Genomic DNA, 19,166 nt, shown 5'->3' with positions numbered 1-19,166 from the left:
AGTTTCAGAAATGAACCGGAAAAACATTTCACAAGCATAATTGCAGAGCTATACATTAAGGGAGAAAGACAAAATGCATAAACACAAATTTGGCAAGGATTAGCTATTATGCAAGTAGTGTTTGACCAAAATATATCTAAAAGCTATAATAAGAAACTGTCCTTAACTTGGTAATATAATCTGTTTGAGATGGGAGCAATGTAGCATAGTATTGAGATGCATAAGACATAAAATGAACATGCAATCTTTTCATTTTACTCTCCCAACATGAGAATACCACAAACAGTTCTTAAATAATTAAAGAGGGACAAAAATAATATGGAAAATGACTAGACTTCATGGTGATTCTTCTTTTTCTTTCATTTTTTCCCCACCCAAGATGGGGGAAAAAAATCATTTTTAACCTAAAAGATTTAGGTTAGATAATAGGAAGAATTTTCTAAAAGGCTTTCAAGTATTTAAAAGGGCACTCTGAGGAGAGTAATGGGATTTCCTTTTCCAGAGAGCATAAAATTAAAACAGTGAGGTTGCTTTTAGTGTGGCAAATATTAAATAAAAGGACATAGACTCCTAGAGTAATGGCTCTGGATGAAGGTACCTCCAAATTAGTTAAATGTACCCGACAGTCCACTCATTTCTTATTTAAAAGGGCAATACAATAGTGATAGTATTTGGTCTCTCAGAATCAGTATCAAATGAAGATATGGATATTGAGAAATTTACTACAAATGACAAAATATGGAATATTGTTTCGTTCAGATTAATAATGCAGAGAGTCAATTATATAACCTCTAAAATGACAACCCAGAAGTTCTTAACTTTTTTTTCCTCTTATATTCAAAATGATGACACTTGAGTCGATTCCCAATATCAGAGTTTGAATTGCAAAGACTAGTGTGTAAGGCATGTGGTAGTCTTTTATACTGAAACAACCTACTCTGCACAGGTACAAAGAGATGTAAACAGACCTACTGCTTGGCCATATTAATGCTGGGCACTGCATTTCTGAATGTCATTAAACCAGGTTATTCTGGCTGCCATTGCTATTTCTGAGTGCCATAGTTACAATTTTCCAAGTTTTATGTCCTCCTGCCTTTGATGCTTTCCTATATAAATTGTACATTTTCCCATTTTAATACACCATATCGCTGCTACATGTTTGCCATATACCTCTTGAAAGTATACAGCACACAGCAGGAAGGCATTACAGCAAGTGTTAACAAGAGTGACTACACAGTGTCTGGCGGTGGTGAGGGATGGACATCACCCCACGTAACCAGCACCTTTCTTTCAGAGGTAGCACTGATGGCTAACCATGCCCTCTGTCAGGTCTAAGTCTCACAATCTATAAAAAGGCCAGATATTACCACTGTTCTATAGAACTGACTGATCTACATTTTGACGCCGCAAGAAATATATCCTACTACTTTCTGAAAGGGCAGAAGGACTTTAACAAAAAAATCTCCAATTTTTATACTGTTTATTTGTTGTTCAGTCGCTAAGTCATGTCCAATTCTTTGCCACCTCATGGACTGCAGCACACCAGGCTTCTCTGTCCTTCAGTATCTCCCAGAGTTTGCTCAAACTCATGTTCAATATCTGATTTTAATTTTCAAATTTCTAAGTGTTCTATGTGTACTCAGTCACTCAGTCATGTCCAACTTTTTGCAACCCCATGGAAAACTGTAGCCCGCCAGGCTCTTCCACCCATGAAATTTTCCAGGCCAGAATAATGGAGTGGGTTACCATTTCCTACTTCAGGGAATCTTCCCGACCCAGGGATCTAACCCCTGTCTTTTGCATCTCCTGCACTGGCAGATGGATTATTTATCATTGCACCACCTGGGAAGCCCTAAATGCTCTTTACTAGGAGTTCAAAACTTAAAAGTCAACCTAAAAACAACTGTATCCAAATGAATCAAACCATTCAAGCCTTGTTTAGTAAAACCAGAGAAAGGAAACTGAGAAGACATGATGATGGTGGAAAAATAAACTACCTTTGGCATTTCTAAGTTTTTATTTGAGAACCATATTAAGAACTTTCTAACTAATCTCGATTACTACCTCAGTTGCTACTACTATTTCGAGAAACATGAATTATAAAACATACAGCCCATCCCCAATCAATTAGTAACTGGACTGCAATTATAAATTGTACTAATGAAACGAGAATGTGCTAGGAGACCATTCTCTGTCCATGTCTTATGGAGAGAGGTGCTGACCATGTGTTCACAGATGTTTGTAGAGAAGACAGCCTTGGGAGATGGAGACAGTCTCCTCTGGCAAGAGGACAGGTATACTTACCGTCTCTATAAAGGTTCAGATTCCTTAAGCTTGGGGCTCCTCTCCTGTACTACTGGGTGTACAGGGGTCGCCTGGCCCTCCTCCCTATCTTATTCTCTGGGAACTGGGGCCCAGGAAACAAACAGAAGAAAATGTTGCCACTCTAGCTACCACTATTGATGAGAGCACTGAGGTTCTCTGTCTCTGACCCAGGAGGCTATCATCTTCTGCCACCATCGATGGAACCGTGGTCATCCATCTTGCAAATAAGGTAAAATCTCAGATCTTTCAGAGTTCCTGACAGAAGACTACACACTTTTTTTAAAAAAAATCAGTGTTCTCAGTAATCTTTTCCTAAAAAATCCTGCAATGCCACCATGTGTCAACGCAGCATATTGCTATTTAAAAATACAAATGTTTTATTCAACTGGCTTCTACTTGAAATTACAATCACCAAAAATACAAAAGAAAGATTATCTTCACATTTGGAAATGCAGTATTAAGTTTAGATTGGAACGAATATATAAATACACAAACATGCATCTTTAAGGTCCCAGAGTGCACAAAACCTTTTTCATCTCCCTTTGAACCTCTTTGTTTGCTTTTCTCTCTAAGCCATTCTGTTAAAAGCTATATGCAATGAACTCATTATCCACTCATTTTAAGGAATGTAATTAGCACAAATCTAATCCTGAAATGTTTTCTCTGTTATTTAGCACACTTGGCAATCAGTGAGAGTGAAACTGGACAGTAACAACTGATTTTAACTTTAGACAATGTAAAACACAATTGGCAGGAAAAATTCATAAGAAATAATCAACCTGCATGAAAACAGTCTGCATCTCAATCAACACTGCATTTCCTGTGACAGAGCGACCATCCATAAGAACTATTAATCAAGAATTCTACATTTTATTTACATGTAAATTCTTAAACCTTTTGTGTTCTAAAGAATTCAAGTTAAGCAACGACTATACAGGTGAGTTACCTGGAGCAAAGTTTGTTGTCCCAAAGAACTTAATGGTACCAATTCTCTGGCCTGCCACCAACACCCTGTCTCCAATTCGGAGGTCTCCTTCGCAGCGTCCGCTATTTGCCACAGATGCTGCTGAGGAATTCAAACCTGTGTGGGGATTGGTTGGGGAAGGGGGTGGGACAGGAAGAGAGAGAAAAAACAAAGGGACACTCAAAAACCACATTAGCCAAAAAATTACTATGTATTCTAACCAGTCTAGTTAGTTGGAGGTTTCAATATATGCTGCTTTCTTCCTTATACACTGCATCTATAGTTGTGTTTCTCACATGTGAAGGAAAGCTACTCGAATGAAATTTGAAGGGTTTCCTGAGACGACCATTGCTCTGGGAATCTATACATGACACCTAGTGAAGCATCAACTTTATCCTGACTTCCTGGGAGCACGCTCTACAAGAACAGAGGTCAGCACACCCTTTGTGTAAAGGGCTATATAGTAAACACTTCAGGCTTTGCAAGCCATGCTACCCTGTCACAGCTGTTCAACTTCGCTGTTGTAGCTCAAAAGCACACAGAGACAAAATGAGCACAATGTGTTCCAGCAAAACTTTATTTACAAAAGCAGGTGGTAGGTTGGATTTGGTCCATGGGCTGTAGTCCACCAATCTCTATTCTAGTAAAATGGTAGAATCATAGTAGTTCAGTGGGACTTGGTGTAAATGATACATACACAAATGTAATTTAAAAGTGGAACAGCTATAACGTTCCAATGACTCCCAAACTGATTTCCTTATTAGAAACAAAAGCACACACCACCTCGCCTCAGACCTTGATTCAAACCTAAACCCTGAAGTGCCCACTCCTGAACATCAGACGTTCTACAGCAACACTGTCTAGAAAGCTGCTCAATTATAACAGAGGACAGGTGGACCTCTGAGGCTTCTCCCAGCAGTTCAAAAAACAGACTGGAATGGCTGTCATCTGAGAAGGGCTGGGGAACCCTCCGTGAGGGTACTGGATACAGGGAAAGTCAGGCTGTGAACAGGGAGAAACTAAAAACATGGCAACAACCGAAGAACATAAACCTGGGAAGAAGGAAGGTCTAGGAAGAAGGAAGGTCTAAAAAGTCCTAGGCCCTCAAAATAACTAACATTTCTGAAGCACTTCACAGTTTACAAAGTGCTTATCATGAGAATTATAATCATAGACAAGATACAAACTCGGGAATTAATGAAGACACGGTGTTCACAGCGAGTAGGTGGCACACCTGCCTTAAAACCCAGACCCTGTGACCAGAAACCCTCAGGTTTCTGTCTGCAGACAATGGATCGAGACAATGAGTTCAATGTGGGACACAGTGGGGCTGAGTTCACAGACTTCTTCCCCAACCTCCCCATCCCCCAACCCCTTCTTTCTGCTCCTCTTTAATATTTTGTCCTTAACTTTCAATAATGTCCACTCTCTGCAGTCCACACCTCCCCAAATACAAATCACTCAATCTAGAGAAAAATTTAAGGAAATATTTCTGGGTTTGGAATATGGACTTTCTCTCACATGTGACCCATTCTCTCCCTCCCTTTTTATTTTATTTTTTTTTCATTTATTTATATTAGTTGAAGGCTAATTACTTTACAATATTATAGTGGTTTTTGTCATACATTGATATGAATCAGCCATGGATTTACATGTGTTCCCCATCCTGAACCCCACTCCCACCTCCCTACCCATCCCATCCCTCTGAGTCATCCTAGTGCACCATCCCTGAGCACTTGTCTCATGTATCAAACCTGAACTGGCGATCTGTTTCACAATTGATAATATACATGTTTCAATTCCCTCCCTTTTTAAAAGGACCTCTTTCTTACTCTAAATGATAATTCTCTTCATCTCTATTATTTAAACTTATAAGCCCCTCAAATTTATAAAAAGAAAAAAATATTAAATAAGAAGGCACACTAGAACTACTTTATATAAAGGGTAAAAAAGACAATTCCATACCCATACATAAATTTTAAAATCAAGTCACTGTCAAAGGCCTAAATTCCAAATGAAGAAGGCCTTAAAATGCAATTAAAATGAGGACAAACAGGATTGCTACATCACTGCATTGTCTCACCTCAGTTCCTCTCAGCATTAATGAGAAACTGGTTTCAGGGGAAGGGGAATCTATTCAGAAAATAGATATTTAAGCAAAATTTCCAGGTTTTTCACTTTCGGAGAACTTTTACATTTATTACATCAGTGTTACTATCAAGGATTTTTTTTGTTTTTTTCCCCCATACAATAAAGTATCTTTAAGAAAATCCTGTCCTGAACATTTTTCATGATAAAATACTGATTCAAAAAATACTGATTCAGCACAAGTATTAAAAGTATTAGAAAAAGGATCCAGTAATTACTATGAAACTTATTAAAAACAAGTTATGCTAAAATGACCTGATTTCCTTTCTATGTAGGCAAATAAAGTAAAAGAAAGTGAAAGTCACTCAGTAGTGTCCGACTCTTTGCAACCCCAATTCCATACAGTACATGGACTTCTCCTCATCAGAACACTGGAGTGGATAGCCTTTCCCTTCTCCAGGGGATTTTCCCAACCCAGGGATTGAACCAGGTCTCCCGCATAGCAGGCAAATTCTTTACCAGTTGAGCTATCAGGGAAGCCCATAGGCAAATAAGTGAACTGCAATCAGTATTCACGTGTCGATTCCAACAAGAAAAAGTGTTTTCTATATCCTTACACATAACTGAAGAAATGTGGATTGAATGGGATCATGCAGGCTTCATAGCGAGCTAAACAGGTTATCATTGTCAACCTCTCCTACACAGTTTTAAACAATGACTTTAAAAATAGAGAAAGCATGCTTTTTTAAAAAGAAGATAACTCTAAAGTATGTGAAAATCTACAAGCAAGATGTAAAAAACAAAACTCAGAGGGATAAAAATTCTACCATTAAATTAAATGAAAATAAATGTAAAGTCCTACGTCAAGCCATAAAATGAAGAAACTTAGCTTTTGGCTCTATTTGAGCCAATGATACAGTGCGGTCACCAAAACTGCATGAGCAGACTCAGGCTGGACTTGTACTAAGAGGCAGAGCTTCAGCTGTCTACCAGCTAGCCGGGAGGGTCCTAAGGACCCTACAGCACAAGGAAGAGCTGAAGGTACTTGAGTTTAACAATAGCAGAGAAGCATCAGACAGACCTGTGGGTGAAGCCCAGGTGTGCACTTAGAAACTGCCATCATGCACAAATACCTGACCTCCCTAAGCCTCAGTTTCCTCATTCATAAAGTAAAGGTGGTCATGATATTTCATTCATTTTGAGAATTAAGTGAAATAAGATATGCAAAATGCCTTTAATAGATATGAAAAAATAATGCATACTGACATGTTAATTATTAATATTAGATTTAGATTAGAAAAGAGATAAGTAAAGAAAGAGAAGAGATCATACAGTTTCCAAGTATCTGAGGATCTGTCATAAAGTTCTAACAGGAACCTTACAGAGGCTGGAGTCCTTAGACAACAAAGAGAAGAAGTAAATCCAGACAAGGAAAAATGGCAGGAGCATGAGGAGAAAGACAGAGAGATCCAGAATGTGCTGAGAGAGGAAAGGGGTGAGGGCTGGGAGACAGACAGGAAAGGGGCAAGTAGTTCAATCTGACTGAAGTAAAGGGTTCCTTCTACACATTTAAAAAGAGCAAATCTACTTACAAACAAACCAAGATAAAAAACACCAAGAAAGCCTGGTTGAAAAAGCCATAGATACCAGCACTGGCTCTAGATGAGAGAGAAGGGCTTTTGCTCATTGTCTTCTTGTTATTGCCACGTGCATTCAGGTTCTTGGAGAGGCTCTGTTTGTGCTCCAAAGAAGATATAGAAGAGGAGCTGCTGATGGATCCAATCAGGGGAACTAAAACAACGGTAAAGGAAAGGAATACGTCAAAGGGTGGAAAACAAGCAGTGAACCAATTAGATGCTTTTCCCGGTAAATCCTCTGAAACTCTCCATTCAGTTTCTTCCATTGTAGATTATCTTAGTGTTGAATTAAATGCCTGATTTCATCAAAATACATTGTAGTTAATACACACAAGATTTTAGAGCCCAAGCAATTTTAAGGATCCAAAGGATCCACACCATATGATGACATCTTATATAGAAAAGTGTTGTCGTGTAATCAATTTAGACCAATTACCTATTCTAACCACCATTGTCTCTCACCTCTCACTTTAGATGAATTAGTAGAATCACAACTTAGTTATATAAAAAACACAACTAATGTATTTTTAAGGTAACAAAAGTTTAATATTAAAATGTTCTGAGTTAACCTGAAGGCAAGAAGGAATACTTTTGAATGTTCTATTCATGCTCTATTCACCCAGTGATTTGACAGCTAAAGACAACTTAATTTTTTATCTATTTCAAGTTTATTGAGTAATAATTGACAAATATAATTGTATATAAAGTGTACAATATTATGGTTAAAAGACATAGTGGAATGATTAACAAGATCAAGATAACACATTCACATCCATCACCTCACATAGTTCATTTTTTGTGTGTGTGAGTGGTGACAATGCTTAACATCTACTCTCAGCAGTTTTCAAGTGTAAATTGTAAAGGTAACTCTAAATAATTCTATCAAGCCATCTACACTATGTAATTTCACTTTATTCTCTGCATCTAGTCCTGTAATTCACTACATGTATGTAAGAATCACAACACAGGAATTTATACAAAAAATACATATGTGTGTGTGTGCACTTTATTATGAGCTGTTTAGGGGATTTTCAAGTATAAATTTTTACTATACCAAGTCTTCTCTTACAAACTTTAAAATTTAGCCTCATATAAGCTACATCACTATATTGTTTTAAAGTTCCATCAGTACATTAAACTTTAAGAAGTTATAAATTATATTACCATCTTTCTCTGCTCCAGTTTTCAACTCTTCACCAGGAGGCAATGAGAGTGTTGATTCTGAAGCACTATCTTTTTTTGATGTCATTAATCCTAGAACACAGAAACAAAACACATTCAGCAAGAAAGAATTTTAATGTTAAACATAAATATGGATTCGCTTTTAAAAGTACAGACAATCCTCACTGAAATCTTCTCTACTTCTGAGAACACACTGGATAATAAATTCATAGACATCAGGGGCCAGTATTTTATTAAGGGGAAAGAAAAGAATGTATTCCTAGCCCATCTGAAAATCCCAATCAATTTCCCCAAATATCACTAAACTATCTTTTAAACTTATTTAAAATCCACTTAGGAATTCTATGTAATATAAAGCATTTAAAACACAGCTATCTAACCATCTGATACTTAGTACACTACTCGGTGCTTGCACAATGCTAGCAGGTAAAAAAAACTTAACATGCCTATGACAGTTGCACACTTACTAAGATCTGCACACAACTCATGATTGCATTGGTGTGTGCAGGCAAATTCATCGGGGCAGACTGCCTATTCAGATAGTGGATTTGTGGTAAAAAAAAAAAAAAGAAATTTTTTTGCAAACCATTACAGAAACTTTTCATTTAAGTGGAAGTCAGATATTAAGAATCCCTGTACTCTCTGTCACTGGTATTCTGAAAATGACTACCTGACTCTCACTGCACTCAATTCCCACAAAAAAAAAAAAAAAAGCAGTTTAAAAAAGAACAAGGTCATGAATAATAATCTACTTTATTAAGACTTCTGTTTTAATTCTACAGAACCAAACCATTTAAATAAGAAACCTAATGAATGACATCCAGTTTTGAATTCCATCTAGAACTCATTTCAATTCTACTTGCTCACAAAGAATTTTGGGTGGAGAACTGAGCTTGGCACTCTGAGCATCACAAACAGAGCAAGCCATAGTCTCAGTCCTAAAGAAAGACCTTTTCAATTTGGCATGGCAGAAAGACATGAATACTCAAAATGCAAGGACATGTTTGATACAAACCCTAGCATTGAGGGAGGAGACAATAATCATTGCTGTAAAGATGAGTTAACACCTCATCAAGAACATCACATTCCAATATGCGTCTTGAGAGATAGGTCGGATTTCTTGTAGAGAATACTGGAGGTATGGTCAGAAAGAACTAGGGTAGGCATAATGGATATACAAAGAGAAAATAAACTTAAAGAAAGACAGGGTCAGAGAAGATTGAGTGGATTGGCTGGAATGAAGTGGACTTTGGGGGGACACAGGAGAAGTAAACCCGATGGATGGGTCACATTACAATCTTAGAGGGTGACAGGGTCGGCGCTCTTCAGTGAGGAACAAGCCTCTGATGGGCTGTGGAAAGGAGGGCTGGAGTGACCACTCACAGGTGGATAACATCAACCAGACAGCAAAGTCTAAGAGGAACCAAAAGGAGGAGAGACAGGAAGCAGAGGCCGGGAGTGAGGGCCAGAACTACAACTGCAGACCCTGGATGGACGGGTTGGGCTTTGTGAAGGCAACCCACAGAGTAAATTTCTTATTTTCAGTTGTATTTGTCAGTCCTAAAAGAGCCATTTGGGTCTTTCCTTTTATTTGAATTGTTAGAGATAACTGGAGATTCACATGCAGTTGTGAAAAAACAATATTGGACGATGTCTCACACACTTTGCCCAGTTTCCCCCAAAGGTGACATTTTACAAAACTATAGCATAAAATCACAACCAGGATACTGACATTGCTACAATCCACCAAGCTCAGTGCTACTTGTGTTCCTGTGTGTGCTCATGTGTGTGTGTGAGCATTATTTGGTTCTTCCTTATATCTTCATGTCTCTGCTGAAATCTTCTATTTGTCTCAAGAGGGTTCACCCTTAATTCTTAGAGGGTTATAATATGTTCTTTGAAATATTTACCTGATAATTGTATCATCTCAGGGTTGGCATCTTTGATTGCCTTTTCCCTTCAAAGCTGTTGAGATTTTCCCGGTTTTTCATATTTAGAACAACTTTTCATTGTATCCTGTACACTATAAACATTATTCTATAGGACTCTGGGTCGTGTTTAAAATTCAGTGGAGAATGTGGATTGTTTTGTTCTGCTCTGTTTTTGCAGGCACTGGACAGTCAGCAGGCAGTTAGGTTCAGGCTGGAAATTCCTATCCACCTTCTGTGACTGTGGTTCCAATGTCAGTTTGGTTCCCAAAGCCTCTTTGAGATCTGACTTGCGTGTTGTGCCACCCAGCAGTCAGCCTGAGATCTGGGTGGAGGTCTATGCAGACCAAAGCCTGTGGTCAGAAGCATGTACACACAGCTTGGCAGTAAGTGTCCCCAATCTGAGAGCACTTTCTTGAGCTCCCTCCTCACATGGTCTCCAGAAGCACCCTCCTCCTGATATTCTGGATAGAATCCGAGGTTTTCATTGCTCTGCTCTGTCATGCAATCTCTTGAGAGCCAAGCAGTGAGAAAAAAGAAGAAAAACTAACGGGGACTCCATCCACGTTCGCAAGACCACAGTTTCTCTGGCCAAAAACAAGGGTTCCCTCCCTTGGGGGTTTTAGGTGCCTGGCCATCCCCTGCTGCTACTACAACATACAGGACTTCTTAGGGATTAGTGTGTGAAAGAACCAAAGAGATTTTTTAAAAAGCAATTGAAAAGGAAAACAGGGATTTCCTCCACTTTGTCTAGTCGGAGATTCCTTTTCCTGCTCCTCAGACCAGAAATAGAGGGCTCCTCTTCAAGATTTCCCTCCATACCTGCTGTGTACTTCTGCACTTCATGTTAAAAGGATACCATTTACAGAGCATCAAAAAGTACAGAGTACCTAAGAATAGACCTAACAAAACAAGTGCAAAATATACAGAAAATCATAAAATTTTACTGAGATATTTTTTAAGGATCCAATTAAATAAAGTGATATCCCAAGCTTATAATTAAAAGACTAAATATCATAAATGTCATTTCTCAAATTGATTTTGGGCTTAAATGCAATACCAATTAAAATTTCAACAGATAATTTTTTATTTTTTGACACTAAAAATAGCATTAACATAATTTGTTAATTCATTTGCCTAGAAGGTAATTTTCTGTTGAGCAAAATAACTCTTGATTTTGGGACAAGCACTTTTTTGAGATATAATTCTAGTCTGTAGTTGCAAACTAATATTCTCTTGCCCTGGGGATACATTTATCATCTTATTTATTTATTTTTCTTTTTTATTTTTTCAACTGAAGTAAAGCTACCTAAATAATATATTAGCTTCAGGTGTACAACACTTGTATATATGACATTATGAATCAGTTGCCACAAGAAGTCTAGTTACCATCTGTCACCAGAGAGTTATAACAGCATCATTGTCCTTATGCTACGCACTACATCCCCGTGACTTATTTTTTAACTACAACTTTGTGCCTCTTAATTCCCTTTTTCCCAGCGCCCCACCCCTCCCCCAACAGATTTTTCTTTAAAGAAACTTAACAACTTATTCTGTTAAGCAAGAGAGTTCCAGAAAAAACATCTATTTCTGCTTTATTGACTATGCCAAAGCCTTTGACTATGTAGATCACAACAAACTGTGGAAAATTCTGAAAGAGATGGGAATACCAGACCACCTGACCTGCCTCTTGAGAAACCTATAAGCAGGTCAGGAAGCAACAGTTAGAACTGGACATGGAACAACAGACTGGTTCCAAATAGGAAAAGGAGTATGTCAAGGCTGTATATTGTCACACTGCTTATTTAACGTCTATGCAGAGTACATCATGAGAAACACTGGGCTGGATGAAGCACATGCTGGAATTAAAATTGCCGGGAGAAATATCAATAACCTCAGATATGCAGATGACACCACCCTTATGGCAGAAAGTGAAGAAGAACTAAAAAGCCTATTGATAAAAGTGAAAGAGGAGAGTGAAAAAGTTGGCTTCAAGTTCAACATTCAGAAAACTAAGATCAAGGCATCCGGTCCCATCACTTCATGGCAAATAGATGGGGAAACAGGGGAAATAGTCGAAACAGTGCTACTTTATTATTTGGGTTCCAAAATCACTGCATGTGGTGACTGCAGCAATGAAATTAAAAGACGCTTACTCCTTGGAAGAAAAGCTATGATCAACCTAGACAGCATATTAAAAAGTAGAGACATTACTTTGCCAACAAAGGTCCATCTAGTCAAGGCTATGGTTTATTCAGTAGTCATGTATGGATGTGACAGTTTGACTATAAGAAAAGCTGAGCATCTAAGAATTGATGCTTTTGAACTGTGGTGTTGGAGAAGACTTTTGAGAGACCCTTGGACTGCAAGGAGATCCAACCAGTCCATCCTAAAGGAGATCAGTCCTGAGTGTTCATTGGAAGGACTGATGTTGAAGCTGAAACTCCAATACTTTGGCCATCTGATGCAAAGAACTGACTCATTTGAAAAGACCCTGATGCTGAGAAAGATTGAAGGTGGGAGGAGAAGGGGACGACAGAGGATGAGATTGTTGGATGCCATCACTGACTCAATGGGTATGAGTTTGAGTAAACTCCAGGAGTTGGTGATGGACAGGGAGGCCTGGTGTGCTACAGTCCATGGGGGTCGCAGAGAGTCAGACACAACTGAGTGACTGAACTGAACTGAACAGCTTATTCTAAAGTTTATATGGAAGTTTGATCTATTAAAAAGGCCAAACAGGTAAGACACTGTTCAAGAAAAGAGAGGAGGCTTTCCTCTAATGGAAATCAAGATTTAAAAGAAAAAAAAAAACAACCTATGGTAATCATGAAATGCAGTACTGACATGGGAATATTCAAATAAGTCAATGGAACAGAGTATCAAGGGCAACCCAATTCCTGGACACACTCCTTTATTCATGCTAGAGAGCCCTCCTGCTTCAGCTATTGATGGGTTAGCAAGTATGTATTAAGCACCTATTTTGTGCTATGTGCCACAGTGAATGAAAAGTGAAAGTGAAGTTGCTCAGTCATGTCCAACTCTTTGCTAACCCATGGACTGTAGACTACCAGGCTCCTCCCTCCATCCATGGGATTTTCCAGGCAAGAGTACTGGAGTGGGTTGCCATTTCCTTCTCCAGGGGATCTTCACAATCCAGGGATTGAATCTGGGTCTCCCACATTGCAGGCCATCTGAGTCACCAGGGAAGCCACAGTGAATATGAAAGTACAAAATACTTTCACAATCCATTTAAAGTTTAAGATTTTGCCAACAGAATAAAAGATCTGCATGGATAAGGCAATCAGAGGACAAAACCCAAGGTAACAAATAACAACTGGGTAGTGTGAATAAGAATGAAGAGATCAAAGAGACCTGGGTCATCAGAGGGTCCTCACGGAGAAACAGGATGTGAGTAAGCAGGTACACAAAGACACGGACCTCAGGGAGAAGTCAAACATTGCAGAGAAACAGCTTGGGACAAGTATGAAGGGAAGAGTGAGAACAATATATACAAAAGACAGTGAGACATGATCAACCACAGCTCAACTGCAAAACAGTAAGACCCTGCATCAGCGAAAGGTCTCTGACAGCCAGTTTCAAGAGTCATGACTTCCTCTGATTAAAAAGAAAAAACTCAGTAGGGACTCCCTGGTGGTCCAGTGGTTAGGACTTTCCCTTCCTTGGTCAAGGAGCTAAGATCACTCATACCTCCAAGCCAAAAACCCAAAACATAAAACAGTAGCAATACTGTAACAAATTCAATAAAGACTTTTTAAAAAATGGTCCACATAAAAAAAAATTCTTTAAAAATCACTAAAATTCTTGAATAGGTGAGAAGCATAAAGCTAGTTGTGTTGCATAAATATTTATCAGAGGTATAAAGTCTAGCTTTGAGATTAGATAAAAGTATGGAGATAGATGGGGGGGAAAGGAAGGAACATATCTGAAATACTCTTGTTAGGAATTAAAATCATAAACCAAGTACTTTGCAGGCAATAAATTCAGGTTTCACAGGTAGCTAAACAAAAAGTCTGACGCAATATAAGGTATCCCATGGATTAAAATTAAAACAAGATATCTAACATTCCGGTTTGACCTACCAGTATTTACTTTTGAAGTTACATGAGCTACATCAATTTTCTGGGACCTGATGAGAGGTCCAGCTTTTGTAGAAGGAGTGTGTGCTATATTCTTCCTTCGATCTTTTGCTTTACTTATCTTTGAAAGAGGTGCAAAAATACCTAAGAGAGAAGGCAGAATTTTAATATTAAACAATTGAAAGCATTTCAAATAAAGGGACAAGTACAACCATTCAGTAGCAAAAAAATCTTTAAATTCTTTTTGAGTGTCTACTAGGTGTCCTTGTAGTGACAGAGAGAGAAAAAAAGCAAGAATCAGTATTTGCCCTCAGAGAGGCTACAATCTAGTTGTCAAGACTAACAACATACACAGTAATTCAAGAAGCACATAGCATAATCAGGCACTATGTGAAACTAAGGAAAAAGAGGAATGAGTAGAAGTAATAATTATACTTTTATACATTATAATTATTTCTAAATACCAGCAAATAATAATGTACTACATAAGCAGTGGTCCCCAACCTCTTTGGCACTAGGGATCAGTTTTGTGGAAGATAATTTTCCCATGGACTGGGATGGGAGGGATGGTTTCAGAATGATTCAAGCACATTACATTTACTGTGCACTTTATTTCTGTATTTATTATATCAGCTCCACCTCACATCAGTAGGCATTAGATCCTGGAGGTTGGGGACCCCTGCTATATAGTATAAAAACTATTCTTCCATGTCACTTTATCTATAACTCCTTAGGACATATTTTTTCCCATATTATAATTTTTTATGTCCATGTTTTATCTCCTTTCCAGACTTTAAAGATAAAATTCGAGATTACTCATCTCTGCATTCCCCCAATGTACCTAATTATAGTGCCTGACACATAGTAGGGATGTAAAATACTTTTGAATACAAAATATAATCTTCCCCAAAGGCTTATCCCTCAACATCTGAAAATCAGAAACAATACAGAGAGAGGCAGCTTCTCTGCTGCAGCTAAGAGTATAAAATTCCATTAAAAAAGAACTTTATCTGGGCATAAAATTCCAGTATATATAAACAGACAGACATTAGAAACAGTGAATATGAACTGCAAATACCAAGATTATTTGGCTAAGACATTTAAGAAGAAAAAATAAAGTCATAATATGTGTACTATACATTTCCATTCAGTGTTTACACCTAAACTAACAAAGACACATTATGACCAAAATGTAATACATTAAAACAACTTGTTTTAAAATAGGTTTTTAAGGACAACAAAAAGTGAGTGCTCTATTTATAGCTAACAAGTGCAGACTATACTGCTTTTCTGCTAATCTTGACATTCTTTCCTCCCTTGGATTCTACAGTACTTCCTTCTGATCTTCCCAGATCCTTTGACTTCTCCACAATGTTTTTTCTCTTCTGTCTCCCGACTATCAGATTTTTCTTTGACCTTCTATTCTTTTCTCTAAATTATTTTCCTTGCCAAATACAAATACATTCTCAAGTCAAGGGTTTGAATAAATAAATTATTTTATACTGTGGGATGTACATTTGTAAAATCTTACTGGAAGACAAGAATTCTGCCCTAATTTATTTTATGATACTAACTATAAGGAAAAACTTATATTTAAGAGGTGTGAACAGGGTTACACTTGTATATTATAAGGAGAAGATAGATTTCAAGAATCAAAGCAATTTCTAGTTTTCTACTATGACCCAATCACACTTTTGGAAATTATAAGAAAATAATCCAAACTGGAGGAAAAGACGGTCTACCTGAATATGCCAACATTGCAATATTATAAGTAAGAGAAAACAATTATTTGGCAATAGAAGGAATGAATCAACTATATTTATGAACTATTATATCACCATTAACAACTAGAATAAAGATTACATAGAAATATAGAAAAATATGAAAAGCAAACTCAAGAAAACAAAAATTGACCTGTAAGTTTGACTGCATTATGATTTTATCTGTGAGAAGTTATATGTGTGGATACAGGAAGGACTGAAAAAAAATCAAAAACCAAAACATATTTATGAGTGCAGACTATGAATTATTTTTCAAATTTGTGTGTGTCTCTAAAGTCACAATAACATTGTTCAATGAATGAACTATATAGTTCTCATCCTCTTTGCTTTTTTTAATTAACTAAATCATTTGAGAGAAGAAAAACTAAATTTAAAGCAATGATTGGATACAAAGTCCAAAGTGTGCACCATATACGTGCTAACCTTCCTGTTTAGAATCTCATGCTAATCAAAACAGTGATGGGATTCTCCTCAGATCCTGACATATAATTATAAGGCTTAACTAAAAATAAACATCTAAGGAAGAATTATTTTAAAACAGAAGAGTAATGAATTTCTAGGTAAACATAACCCATTTTGTTTACCCACAATTCCTCCTAAAACTCCACTACAATTTTAATAAGAAATAAAAATATAAACACTAAAGAAAAAATAAAATTAAAAAAAGAGAGAAAAAACACTAAAGCTTCCAAAGAAGTTTCCAAAAATAGGGAAAAGGAAAAAGCAGAAGAAAGACTCTGAAACTTGTAAATAGCAACATGGAATCTCAAGATAAGAGCTGGCAAAGCACTGCCCAAGAACCAGGTCCTCCCTGCCGCCTACTTCGTAATGCTCTGTTGGAACACAGCCACACCCATTTGTTTACATATTGTTTACGCCTGCTTATTCACTACAATAGGAGAGCTGAAGAGTTGCAACAAGAGACCATATGGCCCATCAGTTCAGTTCAGATCAGTTGTGTCAAACTCTTTGTGGCCCCAAGGACTGCAGCACACCAGGCCTCCCTGTCCATCACCAACTCCTGGAGCTTGCTCAAACTCATGTCCATTGAGTCAGTGATGCCATCCAACCATCTCATCCTCTCTCGTCCCCTTCTCCTCCTACCCTCAATCTTTCCCAGCATCAGGGGCTTTTCAAATGAGTCAGTTCTTCATATCTGTTGGCCAAAGTATTGGAGCTTCAGCTTCAACATCAGTCCTTCCAGTGAATATTCAGGACTGATCTCCTTTAGGATGGACTGGTTGGATCTCCTTACAGTCCAAGGGACTCTCAAGAGTCTTCTCCAACACCACAGTTCAAAAGAACCAATTCTTCGGTGCTCAGTTTTCTTTATAGTCCAACTCTCACATCCATACATGAGTACTGGAAAAACCAGTTTTCTTTATAGTCCAACTCTCACATCCTTACATGAGCACTGGAAAAACCATAGCTTTGACTATACTGACCTTTGTTGGCAAAATAATTAATGTCTCTGTTTTTTAATATGCTGTCTAGGTTGATCACAGCTTTTCTTTCAAGGAGCAAGCATCTTTTAATTTCATGGCTGCAGTCACCATCTGCAGTGATTTTGGAGCCCAAGAAAATAAAGTCTGTCACTGTTTCCCCATCTATTTGCCATGAAGTGATGGGACTGGATGCCATGATTTAAGTTTTTTGAATGTTGAGTTTTAACCCAGCTTAACACCTAAAATATGACCCATAAAACCTAAAATTATTTACTACCTGGCCCTTAACAGAAAACATTTGCCAAATTGCATTAGACAATAGTGTATCACCTTCCAAATACTGACAGAATGTGAATTTCAACCTATTCCTGATCCCACTAAGTTATCATATGAAGTGTGAGGGTAGAAATAAATATTTCTGGAATGGAAACTCTCAAAAAATTTACTTCCTGTGAGTCCTCTATGAAAAAACTACTGAAGGATGTGATTCACCAAAACAAAGAAGTCAACCAAAAAAAAAAAAAAAAAAACTGACTTAGAATAGTAAGAATAAAAAAAATTATTTTTTTTAAAAAAAAGAATAGTAAGAATATCAAATCTTTCTCTTCATAGTATGAAGTCAATAGATGTCTAAAATTGGAAAGATTCCTATAAATATATTAGTCAAAATATGAAATGAACATCAGAAGATAACAACTAAAGAAGTAAAAAACATTCTTGCCTCTAAAGAACGGGACTTGGAGTGAGGAACTGCAAGCCAGGGGAGGGTTTCATTATTGTTTTACAATACAATTTGACTAATTAAACTAGGCATTTGTGTTTACTTTGGTAATTATTAAAAGGAATTAAAATAGTTTTATCAAATATTAAAAATTATTATAAAATTTTCATAATTGCCTAAACTTAGAAGCAACCAAGATATCCTTTAGTAGGTGAATGGAGAAATAATGGAAGTCTGTGATACCTCCAGACCATGGGAGTATTATTCAGTGCTAAAAAGACATGAGCAATCAAGCAATGAAGAGATATAAATACAAATTACTAAGTGAAAGAAGCCAATATTAAAACTCTACATACTATATGATTCCAGCTCTATGACATTCTGGAAAAGACAAAATATCGAGACAGTAAAACAATCATTGATTGTCAGGGGCCTGGGGGGGCGGTGCAGGGGAGGGTGGCTGAATAGATGGAGCACACAGGATCTTGAGGGAAGTGAAAATACTCTATAATATGGCATTGTTGGACACATGCCATTGTATATTTGTCCAGACTCACAGAATACACAGCACGAAGAGTGCATCTTAAGGCAAACTATGGCCTTTGAGTGATTATGATGTGTTCATGTAGATTCAACAATTGCAAGAAATGTACCCTCTGGTGAAAGGATGTTGATGACAGGGAGCAGGAGGTTTACAGGGAGTCTCCTTACCCTCTTCTCAATTTTGCTATGAACCTAAAACTGCTCTAAAAAAAAATCTTTTTAAAAATTGTTGTAAAATTTCCATAATTAAAAAATCTAATATGTGCTAGAATTAACAGATCAATGGAACAAAACAATCCCGAAACAGACTGTAGCATTTAGAAGAACTTAATTTATATTAAAGGAAGCACAACAAGTCAAAGGGAAGAGGATAGATTTAAGAGAGGAGGAAAAAAAAACCTGTTGCTGAGAAACCTTTGGCTTCTGCTTCATCAGGGGGTGCTCCACCTCTC

General features: G+C 37.4%; 1 protein-coding gene across 2 annotated transcripts in view; it reads right to left on the bottom strand.

Moving 5' to 3' along the window:
* Positions 1-19,166, bottom strand: part of CLIP4 (CAP-Gly domain containing linker protein family member 4) — a 61,064-nt gene that overhangs the window by 19,474 nt on the left and 22,424 nt on the right. For both annotated transcript variants that reach the window (XM_065928934.1, XM_065928935.1), the window contains 4 exons: positions 14,228-14,368; positions 8,179-8,268; positions 7,025-7,168; positions 3,272-3,406 (listed from right to left, as the gene is read on the bottom strand). In XM_065928934.1, coding sequence (XP_065785006.1) covers positions 3,272-3,406; positions 7,025-7,168; positions 8,179-8,268; positions 14,228-14,368 — 510 coding nt within the window. The remainder of the gene's footprint in view (positions 1-3,271; positions 3,407-7,024; positions 7,169-8,178; positions 8,269-14,227; positions 14,369-19,166) is intronic.

This window comes from Muntiacus reevesi, chromosome 3 (genome assembly GCF_963930625.1).
Source record: "Muntiacus reevesi chromosome 3, mMunRee1.1, whole genome shotgun sequence".
In the NCBI taxonomy this organism is placed as follows: domain Eukaryota; kingdom Metazoa; phylum Chordata; class Mammalia; order Artiodactyla; family Cervidae; genus Muntiacus; species Muntiacus reevesi.
The sequence above is the reverse complement of the archived record's forward strand: the minus strand, read 5'-3'. Positions and strand labels throughout refer to the sequence as shown.